At 53.5% G+C, this 24,800-nt stretch overlaps 1 protein-coding gene across 3 annotated transcripts in view; it reads left to right on the top strand.

Annotated features, from left to right (window-relative positions):
• Positions 1–6,123: 6,123 nt before the first annotated feature.
• Positions 6,124–24,800, top strand: part of GPD2 (glycerol-3-phosphate dehydrogenase 2) — a 48,534-nt gene continuing 29,857 nt past the window's right edge. The window contains exons 1-4 of one of the 3 annotated variants that reach the window (XM_038142929.1): positions 6,124–6,348; positions 16,733–16,840; positions 22,976–23,144; positions 24,562–24,686. In XM_038142929.1, coding sequence (XP_037998857.1) covers positions 16,739–16,840; positions 22,976–23,144; positions 24,562–24,686 — 396 coding nt within the window. In that variant the 5' untranslated portion in view covers positions 6,124–6,348; positions 16,733–16,738. Of the gene's footprint in view, positions 6,349–16,246; positions 16,266–16,732; positions 16,841–22,975; positions 23,145–24,561; positions 24,687–24,800 lie in introns of those variants that run through there. The other 2 variants (XM_038142930.1, XM_038142931.1) reach the window with 2 other exon arrangements.

The raw sequence follows: 24,800 nt of genomic DNA, 5'->3' as shown, positions 1-24,800 counted from the left end.
ACAAGTGTGTGGTTTTGTTCCTTTTCCATCCTGGAGGGACTTTGCCAGGGGAGGCCAATGGTGAAGGGCTCAGAGGCTCAGCTGACCCACAAAGGTGTCCCCGGAGGGTGCTCACGGTGCTCTCTGTGACTTGCCAGGTGACGACACTTCAGCACACTGTGCCTGTGCGTGGTGATGTCAGCAGTGAGCCCTAGCTTGCGCTGTGACATGGCCATGCTGTGTCCCAAAATAAACGATGCACGCTCCTGATGCTCAGTTTGCCTTGGACACGCTCCCGCAAACAGCCACACGTGAGCCAGAGCCCAGGGAAAAGCTGCAACGAGTGCTTCGCACCAAGGGAACAGCGAGGTTTACGCACAGAAGCGCTGGGGAACGCGGCCCGGGCAGGAGGAACAGCCACAGCCACCCACCTCGGCACAGGTCAGGTGTTTCCTGGTTCAGCTTCCTGGCGCTGCAGGTGACGCTCCAGTGTCCTGTGTTGGGATGCGCATGGACACCACAGTGTGAGAGCCCAGCACAGCTCCCTTTCCTTCTCAGCTGCCGCTGCCAGAAGGCAACACAATACAGACTGTGAGTAATAATTACCATTTAGGCTGTGCCTCACGGCTGCATTAGTCAGCCTAGCAAAACTGTTTCCTCAGACAAGCCCAGGACCAAACCCCCCAAGCACTCAGGCAAAAGATTTTCACACTGAGAAGCCCCAAGTCCCTGTTTTACTGCGCCTGGGAGTCAGCCACGCAGAGGCTCCCCCCTGCTCCTGCTCTCCACCTCCTCTCCCTCCTGGTGAGCTGAGGCTCTGCCAGGCAGGGACAGCTGGCAACACCTGTGCCCAGCCACCTGGGACCAGCAGCGTGCCCTCGGAGAGGGGCACGGAGCCAAAGAAAGGGCTGGCTGAGGCTGGAAAAGCCCTGTGAGATCACCGGGTGCAAGGGGTCACTCAGCAGGGCCAAGGCCACCTCTGGTCCCTGTCCCCAGGAGCCCCTCTGTCCCGCGGGGCAGGCAGAGCAGAACGTGCTGCTCGTGCCCCGGCTTGGAGAATCATTGCACAGAGGGTCCCCACGGCGACAGACTTTGCACGGCCCGTCCCCAGAGCAGAAATGGGACCTGGCCTTGCCCTCACAGCACAGTTTCTCATGTCCCTCGGACTGTTTTGCAAATGCTCAGAACATCTGGGAGTGTTGGCTGACGTCCTGCAGGGAGTTCTGTCACCAGGAGGAGTTTGGTGGCTCCCAGGCGTCCCTGGGGCCCAAACGTCACCCCAGAACATGCTCTGGGAACCCGTTCCCAAGCTGTGTGAGCCAGGCTCACACTTGGCTTCCCTCAGCACCGACTGGGAGGAGGAGGGTGCTGAACAGGGCAGAAATGGAGATCTGCAATATCAGAAACGGTCCAGAGCCTCAGAACTGCTGAAAAATCTCACAGGAGCAGTTCAGCTGAGTAGGAATCAGAGCCCTACTCCAACAAAACAGGGAGTTCTAAGGGGTTCCTTGCCTTAGTTGTCACAATGGCTGGGAGAACGTTCCCTGCCAAGCTGCAGTGCACAGGGGTCTGTTCCGTGTGCCCCAGTGGACACGGCACTGGTGCAGCCGAGCTGGTGAGGGGACTGGAGCTCCCTGTGAGCCTGAAAAGGCTGGCTCTGTTCAGCCGGGAGGGCAGCAGGCTCTGGGGACACCTCACAGCCCCTTCCAGTGTCTGAAGGGGGGTACAGCAGAGCCAGAGAGGGACTCTTCAGCGGGAGCTGCAGGGAGAGGGCAACGGGGAATGGCTTCACACTGACAGAGGGGAAACTGAGGTTGGGTATGTGGAATAAATCCTTCCCTGTGAGGGTGGGCAGGCCCTGGCTCTGCTCAGGTGCCCAGAGCAGCTGTGGCTGCCCCTGGATCCCTGGCAGTGCCCAAAGCCAGGCTGGACACTGGGGCTGGGAGCACCTGGGGCAGTGGGAGGTGTCCCTGCTTCTGGCTGAGGTCTGACAGAGCAGAGCCCAGGAGGTTCAGGTGTTTCTGCTGACCCTGCTGTGCCCCTCCGAGGAGGATGCTGCAGCTCAGGGCCACCTGCAGCCTCTCTCCCCAGGTTCAGCTGGTGCACTGTGACAGGAGCAAGGTTGGGTTGATAGGCAGTGGTAAACCTGCTCAAATCAAGCCTAAAAGTGCAGGTGTGGCTTACCTGGGGTGTGGCAGTGGGTATCATTGCTTCCCTCCTGCTGCTGGCTTGGACACGTGCTCCCGTGTCTCGTGGAGGGACTGTGCAGTCACCCCATATAAAATGGGTGTTGCACTGATCTTTGTCCTGGCACACGGAAATGGGGAAGTGTGACAGCACAGCTGTACCTGCGCCGCTGGCTCTGGTCCACCTCCTCAGTGGAGCTCTATTAAACCATGTACGTCCTGAAGGAGCAGCTGGGGGAGCTGGGAAGGGGCTCAGCCTGGAGCAAAGGAGGATCCCCAGGGATCTTTTCCCTCTCTGGAATTCCCTGCCAGGAGGGCACAGCCGGGGGGGTCGGGCTCTGCTCCCAGGGAACAGGGACAGGAGCAGAGGGAACAGCCTCAGGCTGGCCCGGGGCAGCTCAGGGTGGACAGCAGGTTGAAAATTTTTAGAAATTCAGGAAGAATTTCTTCACAAAAGGGGGCTCAGGCCTTGGCAGGGGCTGCCCGGGGAGGTTTGCAGTGCCCATCCCTGGAGGTGTCCCAGGAATTCCTGGAGGTGGCACTCAGGGCTCTGGGCTGGGGACAGGGTGGGCATTGGGCACAGCTGGGACTTGATGGTCTAGGAGGCTTTTTCCAGCCTCAGGGATTCTGCGGTTGTGTAAATGGAGATCTTGGAAATAAGGCCCAAAGAGTAAATCAGAGCACCATGAAAGACAGCAAACCTCCGTGCAAGAAGCAGCTGGTGTTTCACTAACTCACACACCAGGCAAGCCCAGTCAAGACTTCCAAAGCGCTGAAGAGAACAAGAGGCCTTGCAAAATGGCTTCTCAAAGCCTCTCCATAAAGGTTCCCCAAGCGTGTTCCTGTCTCCTCTTGCGGAGTGCAGAGAAATTGCTCCATCCCCGGCGAGTCCTCTGCTGAGTGGAGCACACGCACATCAACTCGATTTTAACAGGTCACGGAATACGCCGGGCATTTAAAAATATCCACCCACCCAAAAGGACAAATGAATCCGTATTGCGGAGCCCTCAGCAAAGATGGTTGGAACAAAACAAACAAAACAATCCTGGTAATCTTTTAGGGAAGACTTATAATGTAGAACAAGTTGTCAGTGCGGGTTAAAGTTTTAAGGCCTAGCAATTTTGACAGCGTCCCTCTGAGCGCAGCGAGCGCGCGGGGACGAGCAGGACAGCAAAAGGTCACTTGGTCACACACATCTGCTGCCTCTCTGAAGTTTAGCTCCAGACCCACTAGGCACGTCCCAATTAATTATTTAAATCTGCAGGGAGAAATATCTCAGTGGATGAAAAAGCATCATCTGAAATTCCGGGGATGGTACAGGATGGCTGGCGTGCTCAAGACGGTGCTGAGGGAAAACGGGGCGAGATATCCCTGCCACGGGACAGGAGAGGAGCCACTCCCGTCCAGGAACGCCGGCTGCTCCAGAGACCAGCCTCTCAGGGATTTTCCAATATCCTTCCTTTTTCAGTGGAATCGTTCTGGATCACAAAAGGTCACTGAAACCAAATTGACAATGATACATGTGGTTATTTAAAATAACTTTTCCCGGCACAGTTATTGATGATGTTGCTGGCAATCTGTAAGTTCCTTATAAATGTGTGCACGCCCTGAAACTGTTCGTGCCAGATCCTGCCCAAAGTGTCCCAAAAGAAAGCCATCAGGCGGGCAATGCCAGGGAAATGGGCATTGGAAGCAAACAGGAGACTCAAATCCTGGATTTATTCATTGCGGGATACCAGGCTGGGAATTTTAAAAAGTCACTGCATTTGTCTTTGAACAGGTTTTCTAAGCTTTTCCTAATCAATTCAATGGAGAAAATACCTGGGTAAACAGCAGACATGTACAGTCACCAGGGCTGCTTTTCATCTGCCATTGTGTGAGAGAAAAAAACAATACAGCACAAAATCTGAACAGCCTTTGCTTTTGCTGAATACAGTCTCTCACTCCAGCACATGTACAGAAAATAAATTTAATAGGGTTTTTTCATGTTTCCTGCCACAACAAAGCTCCTTAAACGTTTAAAGAGAAAATAACTCCTCTTGAGTAGCCCAAGCAGTCCTGCTTTCTGAAAGACACTGTCCATCTTCTCTTTACCAATGGAATTCATGTTGTCCATCACACCTAGCTGGGCCATCTGCCCCAGAAAAACACGGGTGCTCCACATCCCTTCCTTGCACTCCCTCCTGTGCTGCCATTGCAGGGAGAGGCCAGTTAATGATGGTGTTTGTTCTGCCACAAACAACGTGACCCGTGACCTTATTCGTTTAAAACTGCGATTTTTTGCATTTGTTCCTGCGGCTCGGCCCGGGTGCGGGCTCTCGATGGGACAGCCAGCAGTCAGACAGAATTACAGTGACAACACGCCACGACAGGGAAATCAGCCCCTTTCTCTGCCTGGAAATCCCAGCAGAGCAACTCTGTTCCCGTCCCTTGGTCCAGCTCTCCTGCGACTGTCGCCACCCCTGCTCCTCACAAAGGCATCTTCCTCGGGACAGATTAGCAGAAAACATACTTGTGAACGCAGGAACAGATCTTCTTCTCATGAAACATAACTCTGGCATGCAGTCAGGAAACGGTGATGATCTTTTTCCCCATCTTCCCCTGCTAATGAAGAGAAACTGCCTCTGGGCTCGAGGACAAAAGGTGAACTCTCCCTGCACACAATTTACACCTGCTGAGCGCATGATTTCGGGCATCTGAAATCCCTGTCTTGGCAGGTGTCCCGGAGACCAAGCCACACGCACCCAGACTTGCTCTGGAGGTAATATTTTCACCCAGGCATGAAATAAAAAACAGACTTGAGAGGGATGAATTTTGCAATACTTTCAGGCATCTCATTTTTTTACTTAACCTTGTAAAACTCTTTCACTCTTCAAACTTATGAAGCCCAATGTTAAACAATCAGTAACTAAGATAAAAAGACTGTAGTAGCTGAACAGAAGCCTGAAGTAGGGGAGAGAGCAGCCCATCCCTGTTTATTGGTAGCTGCACTCTGAAGGTGGGGAGAACCTCTCCTGGAAAGTGAGATTACTGGGAAATGTGATCCTTATGAAGTTTTCACTTTCCCTTTATGAGGAGAGTAGTACAACGCTCTCATTTTCTACCCCCTTCAACATTTTGCAGGTTGGAAAAAGCTGATGAGACACAGAAGTGCTAGAAAATATTCACTTGGAAGCCAGCCATAGATACATCTTGCACTCATAAACGGCCCTCTATCAGTCAAAACCTGTCATACATGAACACTGACAGTGCAGCTACATGTGAGCAAACAACCATTTTGAGGGGTGGGAGGGCAGGGGATTCTCCTAGCTCCAACAACTGTTTGTTAGAGATGGATGAAACAACATCTAGTGCCATGTTGGAACACATATACGGGGTAGGCATTCACATCCAGAACTTGTGTGCTGGATCATGCTGAAATTATTAACCAGAAAGAGCATTTAAATTTTTTTTTTCAATTTTTTTTTTTTTTGGTATCCCCATTATTCGTCCTTTGTGCTCCAAAAACCACACACCCTAAAACCATATCATTAGAAAACAATGAATCATTGTCTGGTCTTTTCCTTTTTATTTTCAATTCTTTCTCTTCAGTTGACAGCTTCTAAGCCGGAGTATCTACTAATTCCAGCTGCCACTCGAGAGCTTAGCCCATTTTAAGAGCACTAATATTCCTGGGATAAACACTGCTCCCATCACCAGTGACTGAATATCACTGACTTTGCAGAACTCACGAAATCCAATCCTTGCAGTTGTTTACTGACTTGAAACGACACCCAGACAGCTGAAGACCACGACCAGCTGCGCGGCCGGTGGAGCCGAGCCCCACGCGTGGGCCGCAGGCCTCCGGTACCGCCTCCGGTACCGCTACCGGCGCGGCCCCGGGGAGGGGCCGCCATGGGCGGCGACCCCCGTCACGCAAGGCCGGGGATGAGGAGGCCGCGGCGGGCCCCTCCCCGCGGGCCCAGGCCGCACCGGCGGCGCTCCCGCGGCCTTCGGCGGGGCAGCCGCGGCCCCGGGCGGAGAGCAGGGCGGGGAGGCGCCGCCGGTGTTCGAGGCGGAGCTCGGGGGAGCCTGGCTGGCTGCTGCAGGCGGAGGGCGGGCGGGGAGAGAGCCGCCCTCCGCTCTTCTCCCGCCGCCGGCCGGCGAGCAGCCCGCAGAGGGACGCGGCTCGGGCGCTCCCGCAGTAAGTGCCTTGGGGGTCTGTCTGTCAGTCTGTCAGTCTGTCTGTCTGTGCGAGCGGGGTGCGCAGCGGCGGGCGGGATGGAGGGAGCGGGGCCGGCCCGGAGCGCGGGGGAGCGGCGTGCTGAACACCGCAGCGCCTTTCATTACGAACGCGAATAACCGAGCGCATCCTGCCCGCCTGTGCTCCGCATGCTGCCCAGGGAAGCTGCCCCTCATCCCCGGCAGTGCCCCGGGCCGGGCTGGGCGCTGGGGCTCGGAGCACCTGGGACGGGGGAAGGTGTCCCTGCCAGGGCAGGGTGGGACCCGAGCATCTTCAAGGGCTGTTCCCACCCGAGCCATTCTGGGATTTTATCATGCTGTGTGCAAGGCTCAAGAACAGCACGGGTAGATGGGAGATTGGGAAGAAACCCTTCCTGGGAGGGTTGGCAGGCCCTGGCACAGGTGCCCAGAGCAGCTGTGCTGCCCCTGGATCCCTGGCAGTGCCCCAGGCCAGGCTGGACACTGGGGCTGGAGCAGCCTGGGATGGTGGAAGGTGTCCCTGCCATGGCAGGGGTGGGATGGGATGGGCTTTAGGGTTCCTTCCAACCTAAACCATTCCATGATTCTATGATCTTATACAACAGCTCTCATTACCAAGTGCTCTCAGCCTCCTCCCCCTGTTTTATTTAAGCTTTTGGATGGGAAAAAGAAAATACACACACACAAAAAAAAAAAAAAAAAAAGAAAAAAAAAAAAGCAAGTGTGGCAGTTTCACAGAAGTGGTGCAGAGCCCCTGGCAGCTGTCCTGTGTGTGGGTCATCCCTGTGCTCCCTGAGAATGTCCCACAACGAGCGGTCCAGCCTCAGTGTCTCCCTGTCCAGGACAGCTGCTGTGTGCCTGTAGGTATCTATATATAATAAATAAGGAGGTTGCAGAGCTCATTATATTTTTTTTTCTTGGATAGAGCTGGTAGAAATGATATCTTTAATTATAGAAAAAACCCAGAATTATTGGTAAAAAATAGCGCAGCTGTAGTTAACTGAACTTTGTAAAATGAAAGTAAGTTACTACTTCCGCTGAACGTACCCGTGGGACCATTGCTTGGTGTCCTAAACTGCTCTGAGTTCTTACCTCTGTTAAGCTGTCAGTAAATGTTTGTGAGCCTGATTCTACAGGAAGAGATGTAAATGTGTGTGTGGAGAGCTTGGGTTCCAAAGCAGCCAGGTTTACTCCCTCCTTGGCTTCCTCTGGTGTTCCTGTGGACAGGTAGTACAGGTGTGCTGAGAGCAGCTCCTTCACCTGCTGCTGGGAGCCACGGGCTCTCTCCTCTCCAAAGGATTTGCATTTCTCCTCTTCCCTGCTCCTTTCCACCCTTTTCTTTTCCTTGCTTATTCTTGGTTGCAGTTCTTCAGGAATTTTCGGTGATGAGCAGTGACTGATTAGCCAGTAAAGGCTTGCTCTGATAGTTCAGGATCTTTCTGTGTTAATGTGTAAAGCAAAGTCCAGTGTTGCCCCTTCAATAGCAATACAGAATATTATCCATTTTAACATTAGGCATTAGCCGTTCACTTTTAGTCTGAAGTTGGATGGAAGTGTTGAGTAGGCACAAGTGTGCATGAAAAATGATTCACACCCCTTGTATGGAATTGCTAGCATTACTTTGGTTGTGTATATATATGGATTTGCACTTTGTTTTGCTTAATTATGTGTGTGCACAGGAGCACAGTATTAATAACGACGTTGTCAGCCAGACCTTGCTGCATAATGTGGTATTTTCCCCAGAGATCCATTTCTACCTGCTGGCTGTCCCCCGCAGGAGCTTGGGAAGCTGGCAGGATGTGGTCAGTGCTGAGGCCATTCATGCAGAGCAGTTTTCCAAAGGACAGCTCCTGCAGGTTCCTCGCTGCTGCCTGCTTTGTTGTCGCACAAGTCTCTGCAAGCTTTAGCAACCGTTTGAAAGAAATGTGGGTTTTCTGCTGCCAGTCTGCAGTTGTGACTTTCACCTTCCACTCGTAGCTGATGGTTTCAAAACAGGGCTTGGCATTTGCAAGTAGCTCAGTTAGGCAATATCTTCCTTGTGCTGGTGCTTGTTTGTGAGCTGGCAGATGGGACCTGGGGGGTTATTTTGCCTTTTTATGGGCTGGGTACCCTCAGTCTCAGCCTGGCTGTGCAGATTAACCAAGCCGCCGTGCGTTCTTGGCCTCGTGGCTGTAGTTGGCAGCTGGGTTTTTGCAGGGATTAGCTGTGTCATGGTGGGTGTGCTCCTGCGGGCGCTGGGAGCGCAGGATGTGAGCGCCAGGGTGCTGATCCCTGTCCCTGCCACCCTCCTGGGACCTGCTGGGCAAGGGACGCCACGGCCGAGGTGGGAAACGGGAACAGGCTGGGCTCTGCTCCCAGGGAACAGGGACAGGAGCAGAGGGAGCGGCCTCAGGCTGGCCCGGGGCAGCTCAGGGTGGGCACAGCAGGAATTTCCCCATGGAAAGGGGGCTCAGGCACTGGAACTGCCCCGGGAGGTTTGCAGTGCCCAGCCCTGGAGGTGTCCCAGGAATTCTGGATGTGGCACTCAGGGCTCTGGGCTGGGGACAGGGTGGGCATGGGCACAGCTGGGACTCCATGGGCTGGGAGGGCTTTTCCAGCCTCAGTGTTTCTGGGGATTCTGTGAAAAAAAATTAAAGGATGGAAAAAGAAAGCTGAAGCAAGTGGGACAGAAGGAGATCACCCTTTAAGGAAGGATTCCTGTACTTCCACTGCTCCATGGGTGCTTGTGGGTCACTGGAGCCTCTTGGGGAGCAGAGAGACCACAGAGCTGTTTGCAGCAGCAGCTGTTGGGCTCTAGGGCTCCACTCATTAGCTCTTGGTAATGTCGATGCAGCCTATTTCTTCCAAAAAGCTTCACTTCAGGAAAGAGCTTTTGTTACGTAAGGAGCAGACAGTTTGTAATCAGAGCTCTCCCACAACATCGCAGTATTGATTCTGGAAACATTCCATATCCCTGAATGGCTCTCTCTGGGCCAGGTTCCCGAGCGAGCGTGTAGCTCTGTCTCCAGGGGTTTCCAGGTGAACTCACTCCGAATCAGCCAGATCCCGTGGATGGAGTCCAAAGTCTTGGACTGGGTTGTTTTTATTTGCTTTGCAAAGCTTCTCAAATGAAGCATTGATTCTGATTTCAGAGTGATTCTGAAGGCAGGCCCCTCCTCCAGGATTAGATTTGCATGTGCTATCAGGTCTCAATCTGTATCCCTGGATATAAAACTAGGCTACTTCCTTTCCACGCCCAAGTGTTCACCTAGTTTGTAGCTATTTTTTGAGCAGGTTCCTGTTTGTGTGTGCAGGTATATGTCCAGTCTTGTAAAAAGCAGAACACCTTGCTTTCTAACCCCTGCTCCTTGAGTCTTTGGCTAGGGGGCAGAAGGAAGAGCGTGGATAAAGCGCCAGCATTGGGATCAAGTGGAACTGGCAGACTGTCTATTCAAATGTCCGCGCTAAAAATGAGGGGAAAGAAGACTATAAAAAAGGGAAACAGCTATAAATTAGCTGTATCTGACAAGAGCATTTCTTTCTAGTGGCAGTAATTGGCTTACAGTCACTGTATTGTGTGCGTGGCTGATGGCTGATATAACCCCCACCAACAGTGAAAGCAAGAGTGACTATTTGAGAAGTTTAGGTTAGAACAACATTGGCACAAGAACACAAAAGTAGGGAAATCATCCTGCACACAATAGTCAGTGGTCAGGCTGGAGACCAGGCCTCCCTGGAAGGATGGAATTGAAATACTTTCATCTAGAACTTGATAAATATATTGTGATGTGTTTATGCTGGGGAAGCTCAAAATACCTGTTGGCATTGGAGTCTCTTTGTATTCCTGTTAGTCCTTGGATACAGTTCTTGGGATTACAGCCGTCCCTGTCTGCAGTGTTGCCTCATTCCCAGAGACATGCTACTGTCTGTGGCAAGGCTATTGCTATTGAAATTGAAATTCCAAGAGGGATTTACACAGAGGACTTTTCCCCTCATCGTCTGTAAGTGGGAGGGTAATGAAGCAGAAGAAAAAGAAGTGGTTAGGCTAAAATCGAAACACTAGATATTGAAAGAGAAGCTAAAAAAGTTTGTTCCTTGTGGGACAGAGTTCAGAGCAGTTGTTCTGTCATCTGAAGCAGGGTGGGAATATCTTGGTGTCTGGGTACAGAAGGCAGATGAAGCAGTAGGACCAAGAGGAGGAATGAGGACAGGGTACCTATTTTCTGCTTTGTTTCTCCTTTATTTTTGTGCCCGACAAGTGGTACAGCCACTTTTGGGCATGGGAGCCGAGCTGGTTGCCTGTGCTGGAGCGTGGGAAGGACTTTCCCCATATGGTGCAGCGCTGCTTGGCTTCCACTCACCGGCACAGGGCGGCCTGGGAGGATTGAATCCTGCATGCAGGAGGTTACACAGCTGTGGGGTGACCCTGTGAGCTGAGTGGGTATCGCAGGTCGTGTTCCTGTGCTTGGCTGGAGAGGTGGTCTTGGATAATGACTTTAATTGCGATGCCCTGTGTTTGAGAGCCCAGAGTGAGCGGGGAGGCTGCAGGGCAGGCTCTGCAGGGTGGATGTGTCCGTGCTGTGACGGGACCCTCTGGAGCCCTTCCTTGGCTCGTGTTGTGCTGTTCCTCAGCAGAGATGTGCCTTGCAGGGGAAGCATCTCCAGCTCGGCTTGGGTTAGGCTTTACTCAGCTCCTTTCCAGCTGCTTCAGTTGCTCTGGCCTGATACCCCGTGTAACATTAATTACTGCCGGCACTCCGAGGCGCAGAGACAGCTTGCTAGATGACCTGATTAACAGGGTGCTAATTGGGTTCTTTTCTGGTTACATCCCCTTTTCCTGTTAGCTGGCCACTTCCTGCATTGCCACACCCTGAAACTGCCCTAACAGAGTGTACCCCCAGTCAGAGCTTCACCCTGGCCTTGCTGCTGTCACCCTGGCCACCTTGAGTAGTCCTGCGGGAGGGATGAGAGCCGGGTTGGAGGCAGCTGAGGGTAGCACTGTGCCAGAACCCAGGACACCCCTCAGGGTGCCCTGGATGGCCCGAGCCCCTGGCGGGGGGCTCTGAGACCCTGGCATGCAGCGAAGACACCTGGGGTTTCCATCTTAGCCCATGGAGCAAATCACCAACTCTGTATGAAGAATTACAAGCCACAAAAGTTTAGATGGCACAGTAGTAGTGATCACAGGGTGAAGGGACAAATTTTGGGACTTTGTACGTGGGGGTTTGGGACTTTGTACAGGGGGCTGAGGCTCCAAGATGGAGGAATCAGGGCGTGCCTTGTCCTTTCTCTTTCTTCTTCCCAGCCTCCATGGTTTGGGTGATGTTGGCACTTTCAGATTGGTCTGGAGTAGAAAGTCACTGTCTGACACAGGTGACAGGATTGGAACAGAACTGTAAATACAGCACACGTAGTTTTTAGTATAAAGGACAGCAGCAGCCCCGTGGGAGGGCAGCGTGGCCCTGGCTGAGCTGCTGAACAGACCACGGCAGGCCAGACAGAAAATGTTCCAGATAACAATTAATGAACAGCCTTGAGAACGACAGCCGGAGACTCCTGACTCCTTCTAGGACAGCCGGGTTGGGAAAAGAGACTTTCTAACACAATCTCGGGGTCGCCCTGGTAGCGGCGACTCCCGGAGCACTGCAGCTCTTTGCGGAGGCAGGAGCAGTGCAGGACTCAGCTCAGCCCGGAGGGACATCAGTCTGCGCCTCTCATCCTCCCAAACTCACCTGAGGAGCTTTGGGAAGGAAGGAATCAGACAATGCTGCTGCGCCGATGGCAGGTTATGCAAACCCTAGTGGAGATGATTATAAGTTTTCTATTTTTAAGCCTCGCACGGAGTGAGTCACTTTATTAGACGTGTTCGTTTGCAGTGGAATGCGAAGCGCCCGGATTCCATGGTAATGGCCTCGTAAGGCGCACGGGTATCCAACAGAACAGATTGGGTTTCTCCTCCCAGTTCCCCGGGCTGTGCGTCTCGGAGCCGTGTCTGATGGCAGCTCTGCAGCCTCCGTCCATCTGTCCCTCCGCTTCTGCTGCCGTGCTCATCCTGCTTCGCCCTCAGCTCATGGCCCTGGGGCTGAGCTCCCCACCACTCCCCTTCCCTCATTCCTTTCATTCTTCCCCCACCTTTGGCCATGGGCTGCTCAGATCCGGCTCTCTGTAATCAGGAAGCGCCCGAGCAGAGAAGCGCTGGTGGTTGTGGTGTTTCCCTTTCAGCCGCTGCTGCCTCGGCTGGGAGCGGGTTGCACAAGTCCCGAGAACGTCCAGACAATAGTCTGGCAGCTGGCTGGGCCGGGCATTTACGGGAAGTAAGGAAGGCGAGTCACTGCCAGGAGCTGTGCCAGCCCGGTGAGCGCTGCGGGTGGCAGAGCTTTGTGCCAGAGGCCTCTGCTGAGGATGGATGTTGAAATCCCTTCTTTAAATCCAGGGTGTAAGTGGTGCCTCGTAGGGTTTTGGGATTTTGGGAAGCAGTGTCAGGAGTGCTTTAACTGCTGAAGGGGAGCCCTTGCCTTTGACACAGCAGGTCCAGGGTCTGGTACCTGGGGAGGGTCACCTGGGCACCTCGCCGAAGCGGGGTGCTGGTCACCAGCCTGGGTCTGCAGTGGGACACTCCTCTGGAAGTGGCTGTTCCATGTTGGAACACTCCTCTGGAAGTGGCTGTAGTCCAAGTGAGTGTGACTGATGGTTAAGGAGTGCACAGAGGACTTCCTACTTGTGACTAGGGTTTGTATTAACTTTTGGAAATTGAAAGCAGGAACTCGTGCTGATAAATCTTTTGTGTAGTTTCCATTTTGTGTAGACTGCTCTCCCCGCCCCTTTGTGTCCTTTCAGGTTTAAAGTCTATTTCTTCTTATCATGAATCCTTTAATAGCAGTTTGAGCTAATGTCCCTCTGAATCTTCACCAGTGCTCAGCTGTTCCTGGGAACTGTTCCCTGGGGTTATTGAGCTCCTTGGACAGATCACTCTGTGCAGTAGCTACTCCTTGTGACATGCTCCACGCCAGCCAAGGGCTCCTGCTCCTGCCACAGCTTGTTCTAGAGCCTGTCAGGGACCTCAGCCACCCTCCAGGTGAGGCCATGGGTCCAAAGGTGCCATTTATGGCTTCTCTTGAAATCAAGGGTAAGGCTTAACATGCAGATTTACTGTGTCAGATGGCACTGACAGCACTGAAACACTCGGAGCCGCTTTTAAAGGTGATTCAGAATATTTGCGTGATGGAAAGATGACATTTCTGACTGTAGTGCTTCTCATGCTGGTTGCTATTATAATTTTCATTAAAATAAAATCCCATTTCTGTCACAAGCCATTGATCTCAGCCTGGAAGAGAGGCAGGTTTCAGTACCTGCTCCCAGAAGAGGAGGGGTTTGTGAGCGTGGGCTCTTCCCTGGTACAGGCTCCATGGGAACCACATGGACTGCATTCCTGCCCCTTTCACCTGCACTCGGTGTATCCTGCTCGGAGCTGGCAGCACGTCTGGGACAGAGCTGGGGGAAAACCCACCAGAGTCTGATCCCAGCCTCTCCTTTCCCTGTGGCCACCAGGCAGTGTTCAGGTCATCCTCCTTTCCAGAGGAGACCTTGTGTGCCAGTTGCTGCCTGCAGGGCCGTTCCTTTTGGGAAGAACCAGAGCTGTGCCGTGCCCTGGCAGAGCCTGGGGCAGCCTGGTGCCAGCGGTGCCCGGGCTCTGCCCCCCTGCAATGCCCTGAGCTCACCCAGCCTCATCCAAACCCATCCTCAGAAATGCGGGCTCGGGTTCCTGGGATGCAATTGAGCCGTTCCAGGTGTGAAAGCACAGTCTGGTTGGAATGCCTGTCTGGCTTCGTGCTAGAGTGGCTTATGCTAAGCCTTATTTTCCTTTCTCTCCTGAATAAGCTTCTCTTAGGGATGGTGAGCAAGATTGATGTGGCAATTTGAGCAGCCGGTCTGCTGGGAGAGTTCCTTTCTGGGGAGAATTGCCTGTAATCGGCTCTCAGCTCTGAGGAGAGCTAATGCAACCCGCCCGGGGCCAGGCAAGGAGTGGGGAGCCCTGAGGCCAGAAATCCTCCTGCACAGGGCCACCGAGTCCCTTTCTGGGTGCTGGAGATGCTACCTGCAGGGTGAAAGTGGGAAAGGTGTGCCCTGTGGCATGTCTAATGTCCCTTCAGCTGGAGCAGCTGGATCCTGGGCTCAGGTGACAATCGCTGAGCTTCTTAGTCAGTGGTTAGTGTACCTCGTGCAAATTCCATGGAAAGGAATGCTGTAACTGGCCCGTGTGTCCCTGGTGTCCCAAATGAAGCCTCCGGAGAGATCCAAGCTAGGGGACGAGAAGCAGGGCTGAGAGGTGTCTGTGCTTGCAGGAACCCTGGTTCTGAGCAGGGACTGTGCTTCAGCCGCCACCGTTCCTCCTGACTCACGCAGCATGGAAAGGGCACGCTTCCCTTTGTCTTCCTGCAAGCCAGCATCTCTGCAGACGTGTGACACGGCTCCTCGGAGGATGCTGATTTGTTCCCTTTCAGCTCCCTGGATTGCTGTGTTCTGGCACAGGCGCTTGGAGGGTTCCAGGCTCTCAGAGAGACTCCTTTGCTGCTGCGTGAGGGGTGTGGAACTACTCCAGCTCTGCCACCAGCCTTCCCTGGGGAGCAGAGCTGTCATTCCTGCCTCCTGGAAGCCTCGGGCACAGGTGTGTGTCCCACCACGGGAATGTTCCAGCTGCTCTTCAGCTCCTGTGCCCTCCTGGATGTTCCAGCTGCTCTTCAACTCCTGTGCCCTCCTGGATGTTCCAGCTGCTCTTCAACTCCTGTGCCCTCCTGGATTCCACCTTGTGATACAGCTTTGTGACTGTCCATAGTCTTCCTCTCTGTTTTCACAGAGGTGCTGTAGTGTTTGAGGCCGGATCTCCCCAGTAGCTTCCCTCCCAGGAGCTTTCTTTGCTGGGGTTTGTCTGTCACTGTCCTCTTTCACTCCCTGTCACGGCACAAAGGAAAGATGAAGCTGATCTTTTTTTTTTGCAACCATAGTAAGAAGTAAATGGAAAATGTGATACAGGAAAGGCATGCACGGTGGGAATCTCCAAGAGCATAAGTGCCTCTCTTTGGAAAAACTTGTGGGAAGCTGCAAGTCTTGGCCTTCTGTACACGATCCCTTACACAGTTTGTACACACAGCAGCTCTGCATCCAATGCCTGCCCCAGAAATTGTGTGGGGAATGTCCCCCACACTGAGTGTGCTGCAGGCTAAGTGCTCAGGGAATGAGGTCAAGGTTTGGCTTGGGAGGGACTTCAGAACTCATCTTATTCCATGGCAGGGACACCTTCCACTGTCCCAGGTGCTCCCAGCCCCAGAGTCCAGCCTGGCCTCGGGCACTGCCAGGGATCCAGGGGCAGCCCCAGCTGCTCTGGGCACCTGTGCCAGGGCCTGCCCACCCTGCCAGGCAGGAATTCCTTCCTTTGAGGCATTCCAGCCTGGGAACATGTTCTGTGCCCAGCTTGGCATGGGGAGCTGGCTCCCTGCTGCTGGCCCGGGGCTGCTCCCCATGCCCGGTAAGCGCTGGTGCTGCGGTGCTGGCCCAGGCTGCACGCACAGTCTGCCCTGCCTGAAGCCTTGTTGGTGCTAACTCCCTGCCTGGGGACTGCTGGAGAGTGTGGCCAGCACAGGGTGTCCCCGGGGCACTGGTGGGATCCCCGGGTGGGAGGGATGCTGTCCCTGTGTGCTCCAGCCCCGCGCGCCGGGAGCACGGAGCGGGCCGGGCCTGCTTAGCATTCAGGTCAGCGCCGTGCACGTTTGTCATTCAGGATCCGAACGCTGGGCCTGTTAAGAATTTGCCTGACCCACATAGGGCTGGTTTCAAGCCCTCTGGAGCTGGGTGTGGAGTGGTGCTCAGAGCCGTCCCTGTGCGCGCTGCCGCTCGCTGCGGGCCCTGCTCCTGCTGCACCCCGGGGTAGGACGGGCTGGGCTCCGGGCAGCTCCTGCCGGGCAGCAGGGGCTTGCTGGGACGGGCAGGGAGCTGCAGGAGGTGTGAGGAGCCGATCAGCTCTGCCGTGGCGTTGGGATGAGGGTTTGGTGGCCCTGTGGCTGGGGACAGGCTGTTTGTGGTCTGCCTTGCCGTGGGATTGGCAGTACCTGTCGCGCTCAGGGTCACCGTGGGGTGTGTGTATCTACTCTGATCTAAATACTCTTTCATCCTTCAGCCTTCTCGGCACACACCAGAGCGCTCTGGCTTGCCTCTGTCTAGACTTTGTTTAGAAGTTACTAATATTGCAGTGAAAATCTCTAATTAAGACATTGCTACCCTAAATTTCAACATGTCACAACATTGTCATTAGTTTCTTCAAATGGTTTATTCTGTGTGTACCAGATCCTGACATGGTAAAACTGCCAATTAATTTTTATCTTCTTTTCTTCCAGTAAAAAATGGCATTTCAGAAGGCAGTGAAAGGAACTGCTCTCATTGGAGGAGGTGCCATAGCAACAGTTTTTGGCCTCTCTCAATTTTCTCAACATAGAAACAAACACGTAAGTATTAATTATGATTTTTGATAAAATAGGAAACTTAAAATCTGTCACAGCGTATGTCAGGCTTGTACAAATAGTTTTAAAAAATGACCTTTGGCTGCCACTGGGGGCTTTACTTAGTTGCAGGAGGAGTGGAAAGACCTGACTGTAGTGAAAGCGAAGCTGGAAGTGAAACCACCAGCAGTAGCTCTGAACATCCCAGCCTCAGCACAGTGCTGGGCCAGCTCCTGCTGGGTTCCTGGGCTGGGGACAGGATGTGTGCCAGGGCAGGCTCCTGTGCCTCTGCGGGCACAGCCAGCCCCGTGCCTGGGCTGGGGACAGGATGTGTGCCTGGACAGGCTCCTGTGCCTCTGGGCACAGCCAGCCCTCTTCCTGGGCTGGGGACAGGATGTGTGCCTGGACAGGCTCCTGTGCCTCTGCGGGCACAGCCAGCCCCTGGGCTGGGGACAGGATGTGTGCCAGGGCAGGCTCCTGTGCCTCTGCGGGCACAGCCAGCCCCTGGGCTGGGGACAGGATGTGTGCCAGGGCAGGCTCCTGTGCCTCTGGGCACAGCCAGCCCCATGCCTGGGCTGGGGACAGGATGTGTGCCAGGGCAGGCTCCTGTGCCTCTGGGCACAGCCAGCCCCGTGCCTGGGCTGGGGACAGGATGTGTGCCTGGGCAGGCTCCTGTGCCTCTGGGCACAGCCAGCCCCTGGGCTGGGGACAGGATGTGTGCCAGGGCAGGCTCCTGTGCCTCTGGGCACAGCCAGCCCCGTGCCTGGGCTGGGGACAGGATGTGTGCCTGGGCAGGCTCCTGTGCCTCTGCGGGCACAGCCAGCCCCTGGGCTGGGGACAGGATGTGTGCCAGGGCAGGCTCCTGTGCCTGTGGGCACAGCCAGCCCCATGGGCCGGGGTCCCTGCAGGGCTGTGCCCAGGTGAGGGGCATGGACACAGTCAGTGCCCCAGCAGGGCAGCAGGTGCTGAGCCCTGTCACGGTGAAGCAGCACATCCCACGGCAGTCTGTGTGCTGGGTCTTGCTGCTGGAGGAAACGGGTTTCCTGGATATCTGCTCCTCCCAGCAGGGCTGGAGTGGCTCTTGAGCTCCCTGCTTCATCGCTGCACCATGGACTTGTTAGGGCTGGCAGATTCCTCTGAGGCTCCCAGTCCAGCCTTTCCCCCCACGCTGCCAGGGCCACCGTGACCCGTGTCCCCACATCCACAACGGTCTTTAAATCCCTTTTCTGGCTGTTTCTGTGGGGAGGAGGAGCAGCTGGGAATGAGATGAGTCATGTCTGGGGAGCCAAGCTGGGAGGTGGATGAGGCAGGATTCTTATGGCTTCAGATTCTGTTGCAGAAAATAAACGCCAGCATTTCAAGCGAGCTCCCCATCGGGCTGCCTGCCTTGCTCCGAGCTGGTAATGTTCTCTCCGGGGTCTTTATCCCGGGGTTTTACAGCCTGGCTTCATTACTGTCAGAAATGGCAGCTGCAGCTTTTAGGACTGCTAAATAAGAGGAGTTGGAAGGGAAAAGTCACCTGGAGAGCTCCCTTGTTGCATATTGTCTGCAGTACTCCAGGATTCAGGGAATTCCTCTTTTTCTGGGGATGGATGGCCACTATGAACTTCCAGAGACAGATTAAACCCCAGGGTTTTACAGAGTGTGATCACGGAGTCAAAACCACAGAGCCACTCGTGCTTTTATCCCAACTAATTTTTCTGTACACACACATCTGCTGGCGTTTTGGGTCACATTTATGCAACTGGAATTGAATCGCTGAATCCCAGAACAGCAGGGATTGGAAGGAGCCTTAAAGCCCATCCCTGGAATGCCCCAGGCCAGGCTGGACAGGGCTTGGAGCAGCCTGGGACAGTGGCAGGTGTCCCTGCCCGTGGCAGGGGTGGCACTGGATGGGATTTAAGGCCCTTCCCACCCAAACCAGTCTGGGATTGTGTGGTTTGGCCTCGAACACTCAGACCCCTGCAGGGCCCAGGTGGCACAGTGAGCCTGTGCTGGCTGTTTCACTTCAGCACTGGTGGGGACACAGAGCTGGACACAGATCCTCCTGCTTCCTGACTGCATTGCTGCATTCTGCTTTTGGGCCTTTGTTTAACGCATCAGCCTCAGCAGGCCGGTGCCAGGTGTGAGGTGGGGCGTTCCTGGACATTCCAGGCTGGACTGGAGACCGCTGGTGCCTTTTCCTTCCCCTCTCCCCTCATGATCACTGGGGGGAAAGGCAGCGCTTTGGTTTGGAGTTGTAGGGTTCTGCTGTCCTCTCCCAGCCCTGCTCCTCCTGGTGTGTGAGCGCCTTGTTGGTCAGTAGGAATTGCTCAGCAAGGTGAATCCAATAGCGTGATAATATGATAATGCATCAGGGCCTGCTCTGGGGAGTTCTAATTACTGTATTTTTTTGTTTAAATGAATAAGGATGATGAATTTGACTCTGCAAACCTACCTGGAGATTTACAGTAGCAAATTAACGAGAGCACTGGATTATGGATTACTAGATCACTTTATAACTTGATGATTAAATTCAAACTGCCAAACTAAATTCCTCTCACTAAGAGCGTAATCAAAACCATTCAGGGAACTCTTGCCTGAGAAATTGTAGATATAAACAGCAATTGCTTATTTCAGTAAACACACTTGTTCACTGCCAAACTAATCACGTTACTGCAGATGGAATCCCTGTGTGCAGCTTTTCTTCACTCCCCCATTTAATTGACAGCAAGATGCATCATATCTATATCAATTCCTGGTACTAATCACTCTGCTTATATTCCAGGGCTAATCTGCACACTCTGGCTATACCAGGGGCTGCATGCTGGGGACTCTGCTCTGGGCTCTGCTAGGAGCCATTTGTTGTAAATAATGGGTTTAAAAGCAAGCCTAGACATGGAGTCAAACCCACCTGATGCCAGTATTTCTTGAACTCCAAATCTCTCTTTTCTGGCGTTCTGGGATTTTCCTGAAGTTAAGTAGCAGGCTTGGAAATTTCTCAGGAAACGTAGCGCAAAGTAAATTTGGAGGTGGGGATTTTCCTTCTCCAGAGCTCGTGGAAGTTGACCACGTGTTGCTGAGCTTGATCAGCCAAAACACATGCAGGATAGGGTGTTTTTGGTGTTCCCAATTTCCTGCTTGTCACTGCTGGCTGGCAGCAGCAGGGTGGCCTTTAAGGTCCCTTCCAACCCAAACCCTTCTGGGATTCTATTACGTGTTTTTATTGCACTTTGGGGATTTAAAAGTTTTACGGCAGTGCTAGGGCCCACAGGGCCAGTGAGAGAGCAGGGCAAGAGGCAGGAGCGCGTGGGGATGCGCAGAATTCCCTGGCCAGAAGGGTAACGTGGCAGCTGAGTTTCTCTGAAGCTCCCAAACCGTGTCCCTGCTGCGGTGCTCTGTGCCAGCAGGCACACTTCGGGGTGACAGCACCAGGCTCACCTGGACTCACCTGCCCCTGGCAGCCCCTGCAGTGCCTGGGGAGGGCTGCTGTGCCTGTGAGCACCGGGCAGGGGGCAGAGCTTGCTGCCTGTGCAGCCGGGGCACAGCTGGGCACAGCTGGGCACTGCAGCTCCTGGGGGCCCCACGTGGGCTGGGGACAGAGCTGATCCCACAGGGATCGCCACGCTTGGGGAAAAACAGGATTTCTTATAAATCTTACTTTTTCTTTCTTGTCCCCAGTCCCTCTGCAGCTCTCCTGAGCCCCTCCAGGCCCTGCCAGGGGCTCTGAGCTCTCCCTGGAGCCTTCCCTTCTCCAGGGGAGCATTCCCAGCTCTCCCAGGCTGGCTGCAGAGCACAGGGGCTGCAGCCCTGGAGCAGCTCCGGGACCTCACTGGATCCTCAGTATGAAGTGGAGGACTCTGTCTCCAGCCTGACTCTCCCCACGGATTGCATTGTAGCACACGAGCAGTGACAGGGGCTGCTGCTGTCCCGAGGGATTTCCATGAGCTGCTTGCACTGTAGTCAGTGTCATCCCTGATTGCAGGATGAACCTGCCCATGAATTATCCTTGCAATATGCACTTCCTTGAGTCATGCCTGCTAGCTTTTAGATTTTATTTCCAGCTCTGTAGTAGAGAGAGGGACACAGAACTAATGCATTTAAATCATGATACTGCTGAGGAATGAGCAAATAATTCTGAACAAAAATATTTAGGCTGCATGCACCATATAATCTGAACTGAGGCTTTTTGTGCTTGGCTGGAAAGGAGTTTCTGTGGTTTGTCACTTGAATTTTTATTAGTCTGCTCTTTCCTGTCTGGGAGTTCTGGGCAGAAGCTATTCTGCATAGTTAGGTCTGCCATTTGGCCTGGAGACTGCGCCTAAATTAGGTCTTAAATTAGGGTTAAGCAGGTTTTTCTGGTGTTCAAAGTGTTTATAATTTTCAAGAAAGTCTGGAAATGTTCAGAATTCAGTTTAAGTTGATGTTAACAGCAGAGAGCCTTCAGAGACTGCTCAAACCCTTCCCGCCTGAGCCATGGTCCCTGGTAGGTGGCTGAGCATCAGCCCTTCCCTCCACAGTCACTGCCCAGCCAGCAGCACTGGCTCTGGGAGTATCAGCCCAAAGAGATCCCCAGGCCACTCCAGGAAAATGGGAACGTGTCTGGAAGCTGCTGCATTGTTGAGCTTTGTCACTGTAACGCTGTATTTTAACGTGCTGCAGGGCATCAACTGCATTGCTTACAAGTTTCTCAAAAAGGAGGTGAAATTAGAGTTTGGTTGGTGTTTCAGGGCACTACATTTGGCAATCACATCCCTCCTGAACCTCACTGAACTTGAGCTTGGATTAATGGCACTGCATGAGATGTGAAATGTGCACTCAGCTCTGCGTCCTGTGCTGTGGTGAATTTTTTGGTAGAGAGGCCAGAGCCCAGCCATGTGTCTGTTTATTAAAATGCTTCCTTTGTAGTGTTTATTAAAATAATAACAGCGTCCTTGCAACATTTGAGAGCTCCTAGAAGCAATGAACACAGGTAGTAACCCTTGAGTGCAGTGTTACATTGAGGTGGGCAAGGTGGAGTAGAGGTGTGGTAGCCCTTCATGGGTTCAGTACTGTCTGCTCCTCAGTGTTTAACACAATATGATTGTTAAATGTGGGGGAAGAGCCTGGGAGTAAGTGACTTTACCTTTGTGGCTGTAGAAGAGGCTGTGTTTGGGGGTGTCTGTCCCCATATGTGTGCAGAATGAAGCTGGGGCCTCATGGGCTGTGTTTGGGGGTGTCTGTCCCCGTGTGTGTGTGCAGAACACAGCTGGGGCCTCATGGGCTGTGTTTGGGGGTGTCTGTCCCCATGTGTGTGTGTGCAGAACACAGCTGGGGCCTCATGGGCTGTGTTTGGGGTGTCTGTCCCCATGTGTGTCCAGAACGAGGCCTCATGGGCTGTGTTTGGGGGTGTCTGTCCCCACATGTGTGCAGAACACAGCTGGGGCCTCATGGGCTGTGTTTGGGGTGTCTGTCCCCACTCGTGTGTGCAGAACGAAGCCTCATGGGCTGTGTTTGGGGGTGTTTGTCCCCACATGTGTGCAGAACACAGCTGGGGCCTCATGGGCTGTGTTTGGGGGTGTCTGTCCCCACTCGTGTGTCCAGAACGAGGCCTCATGGGCTGTGTTTGGGGGTGTCTGTCCCCACTCGTGTGTGCAGAACGAAGCCTCACGGGCTGTGTTTGGGGGTGTCTGTCCCCATGTGTGTGTGTGCAGAACACAGCTGGGGCCTCATGGGCTGTGTTTGGGGGTGTCTGTCCCCATATGTGTGCAGAACGAGGCCTCATGGGCTGTGTTTGGGGGTGTCTGTCCCCACTCGTGTGTGCAGAACGAAGCCTCATGGGCTGTGTTTGGGGGTGTCTGTCCCCATGTGTGTGTGCAGAACGAGGCCTCACGGGCTGTGTTTGGGGGTGTCTGTCCCCATGTGTGTGTCCAGAACGAGGCCTCACGGGCTGTGTTTGGGGGTGTCTGTCCCCATGTGTGTGTCCAGAACGAGGCCTCATGGGCTGTGTTTGGGGTGTCTGTCCCCATATGTGTGTGCAGAACGAAGCCTCATGGGCTGTGTTTGGGGGTGTCTGTCCCCATGTGTGTGTCCAGAACGAGGCCTCATGGGCTGTGTTTGGGGTGTCTGTCCCCATGTGTGTGTCCAGAACGAAGCCTCACGGGCTGTGTTCTGTCCCTGCAGGGTGCCTTGGTGCGGGTACAGGCTGCAGAAGGTGTTCCAGAGAGGAAGGACCATCTCCCCACGCGCGAGCAGCAGCTGGCGGCCCTGCAGAGCGGCGGCGAGTTCGATGTGCTCGTCATCGGCGGCGGAGCCACGGGCTGTGGCTGTGCCCTGGACGCAGCCACCAGAGGTGAGGGCCCGGGGCTGCACCTGCAGGCTCCCCTTGGGGCGCCTGGGCTGGAGCAGACTTCTCAGATTGGCTTTTCTGGAGCGCTCAGGGGCAGAGGGGTGGCTATCGTGGCTGGGAAACGTGTTCTCAGCAGGCAGAAGGACCCTGAGGAAGGTCACGCCGCAGATCCGTGCTCCCATCACCCCGCCTTTGGGGAGCTGGCCAGAGCACAGAGCCCTGAAGCTCTCGGGCGCTTTAACCTCTTCAAACAGAGGCAAAACCCCAGCAGAGCCTTTCGGTTTGAGCTGGGAAACGCTCGTCCAGCAGGTGTGGTAGTGTGAAATGGATGCAGCAGTGGGGACTGACACAGGGAGGTAAGTCCAAACTCCAGCCTGGTGTTGTATTTAATACCACGGGACAAAGATCTTCTCACTTCTGCCTCCGCTGTGCTTTGGCAGAAAATGCAGTTGTAAAGCAGACAAATTATTACAGTTAATCTCTGTTTATCCTTTCCTGGGATACACTGGTTATATCAGTAGGTCTCTGAGGTGTGAAATATTCACGGGCGTTTGGTTAATGAGTTGTGTCTCGTTGCTGTTCATTCATGGAACTTGCTCTTTTATCGTGTTTGCTTCGCTTAACAACAAATTTTGCTTTTCGTGTGTTTGATAAATCTTCACCAAATTATTTCTGATTGTGTCCATTAATCTTCAGTCACATTCGACAAAAATAAATTGCTCTGATCTTTCTAAGTTACCAGTAATAATTAGATTTTTTTAAAGACATAAAAGTTTTGGGAGACCAGTAGATGTTAAAATCTCAGTGTTGGCACTGCTGAGGCCCCTCAGGTGCTGTGCCCACTTGTGGGCCCCTCATGACAGAAGGCCATGGAGCGTGGTTGGATCAGTGATCCTGGAGGTCTTTCCCAGCCCCAGGGGTTCAGTGGTTGAGGCTGAGCAGACTGTTTGCTGTGTGTGTCACAATTCCGAGCGTGCCCCATGGGTCTGAGGCAAACTCCAAGTAAGCAGAGCTGCCAGTTGTCTCCCTCTCTGGAATGCCAGTTAAATGGTTGCTGAAGAGGTTTAGAGCTCCCTGCTGCAAAGGGTTAAAAGTGTCCATGGGGCCCCTCTGTTCCTGCCATGCATCCAAGCTGTCATTTCCCTGGGGAGCGTGCCCCGTAATGTGCAGTAATGCCTTTCCATTGTGAAATACCCAGCTTTTAATGTGCTGCTGTTTAAGTTCTGCTTTGACTTTTCCCTCAGGAAGAAGGCTAAAATTTTTCATTACAATATAGACAGTGCACTACACTTTGAATACAAATTTATCCATGTACAGAGTAATTTTTCTTGTGATTGTCTCTACCCTGGAGAAGTGTCTTTAATGAATTACATACAAATTGTGTAATTTAAGAAGTTAATTTGGTTTTCTGGTAACACAGGACTAAAAACAGCCCTTCTAGAAAGAGATGATTTCTCATCGGGGACCAGCAGCAGGAGCACTAAATTGATCCACGGTGGGGTGAGGTACCTCCAGAAGGCCATCATGAAGCTGGATTTTGAGCAGGTAAGTTTTTGTGCTGCAAGAATGGCTGGTAGACACTGTCCCAGTTAGAGCTGAGTCTCCTTTTGAGCTTCTCAGTGCTGGACTGCAGTGCTGTGTTCCCCTGTGTGTGGGAAG

This window comes from Motacilla alba, chromosome 7 (assembly GCF_015832195.1).
Source record: "Motacilla alba alba isolate MOTALB_02 chromosome 7, Motacilla_alba_V1.0_pri, whole genome shotgun sequence".
NCBI lineage: Eukaryota > Metazoa > Chordata > Aves > Passeriformes > Motacillidae > Motacilla > Motacilla alba.
This window is presented reverse-complemented; position numbering and strand designations above follow the sequence as displayed.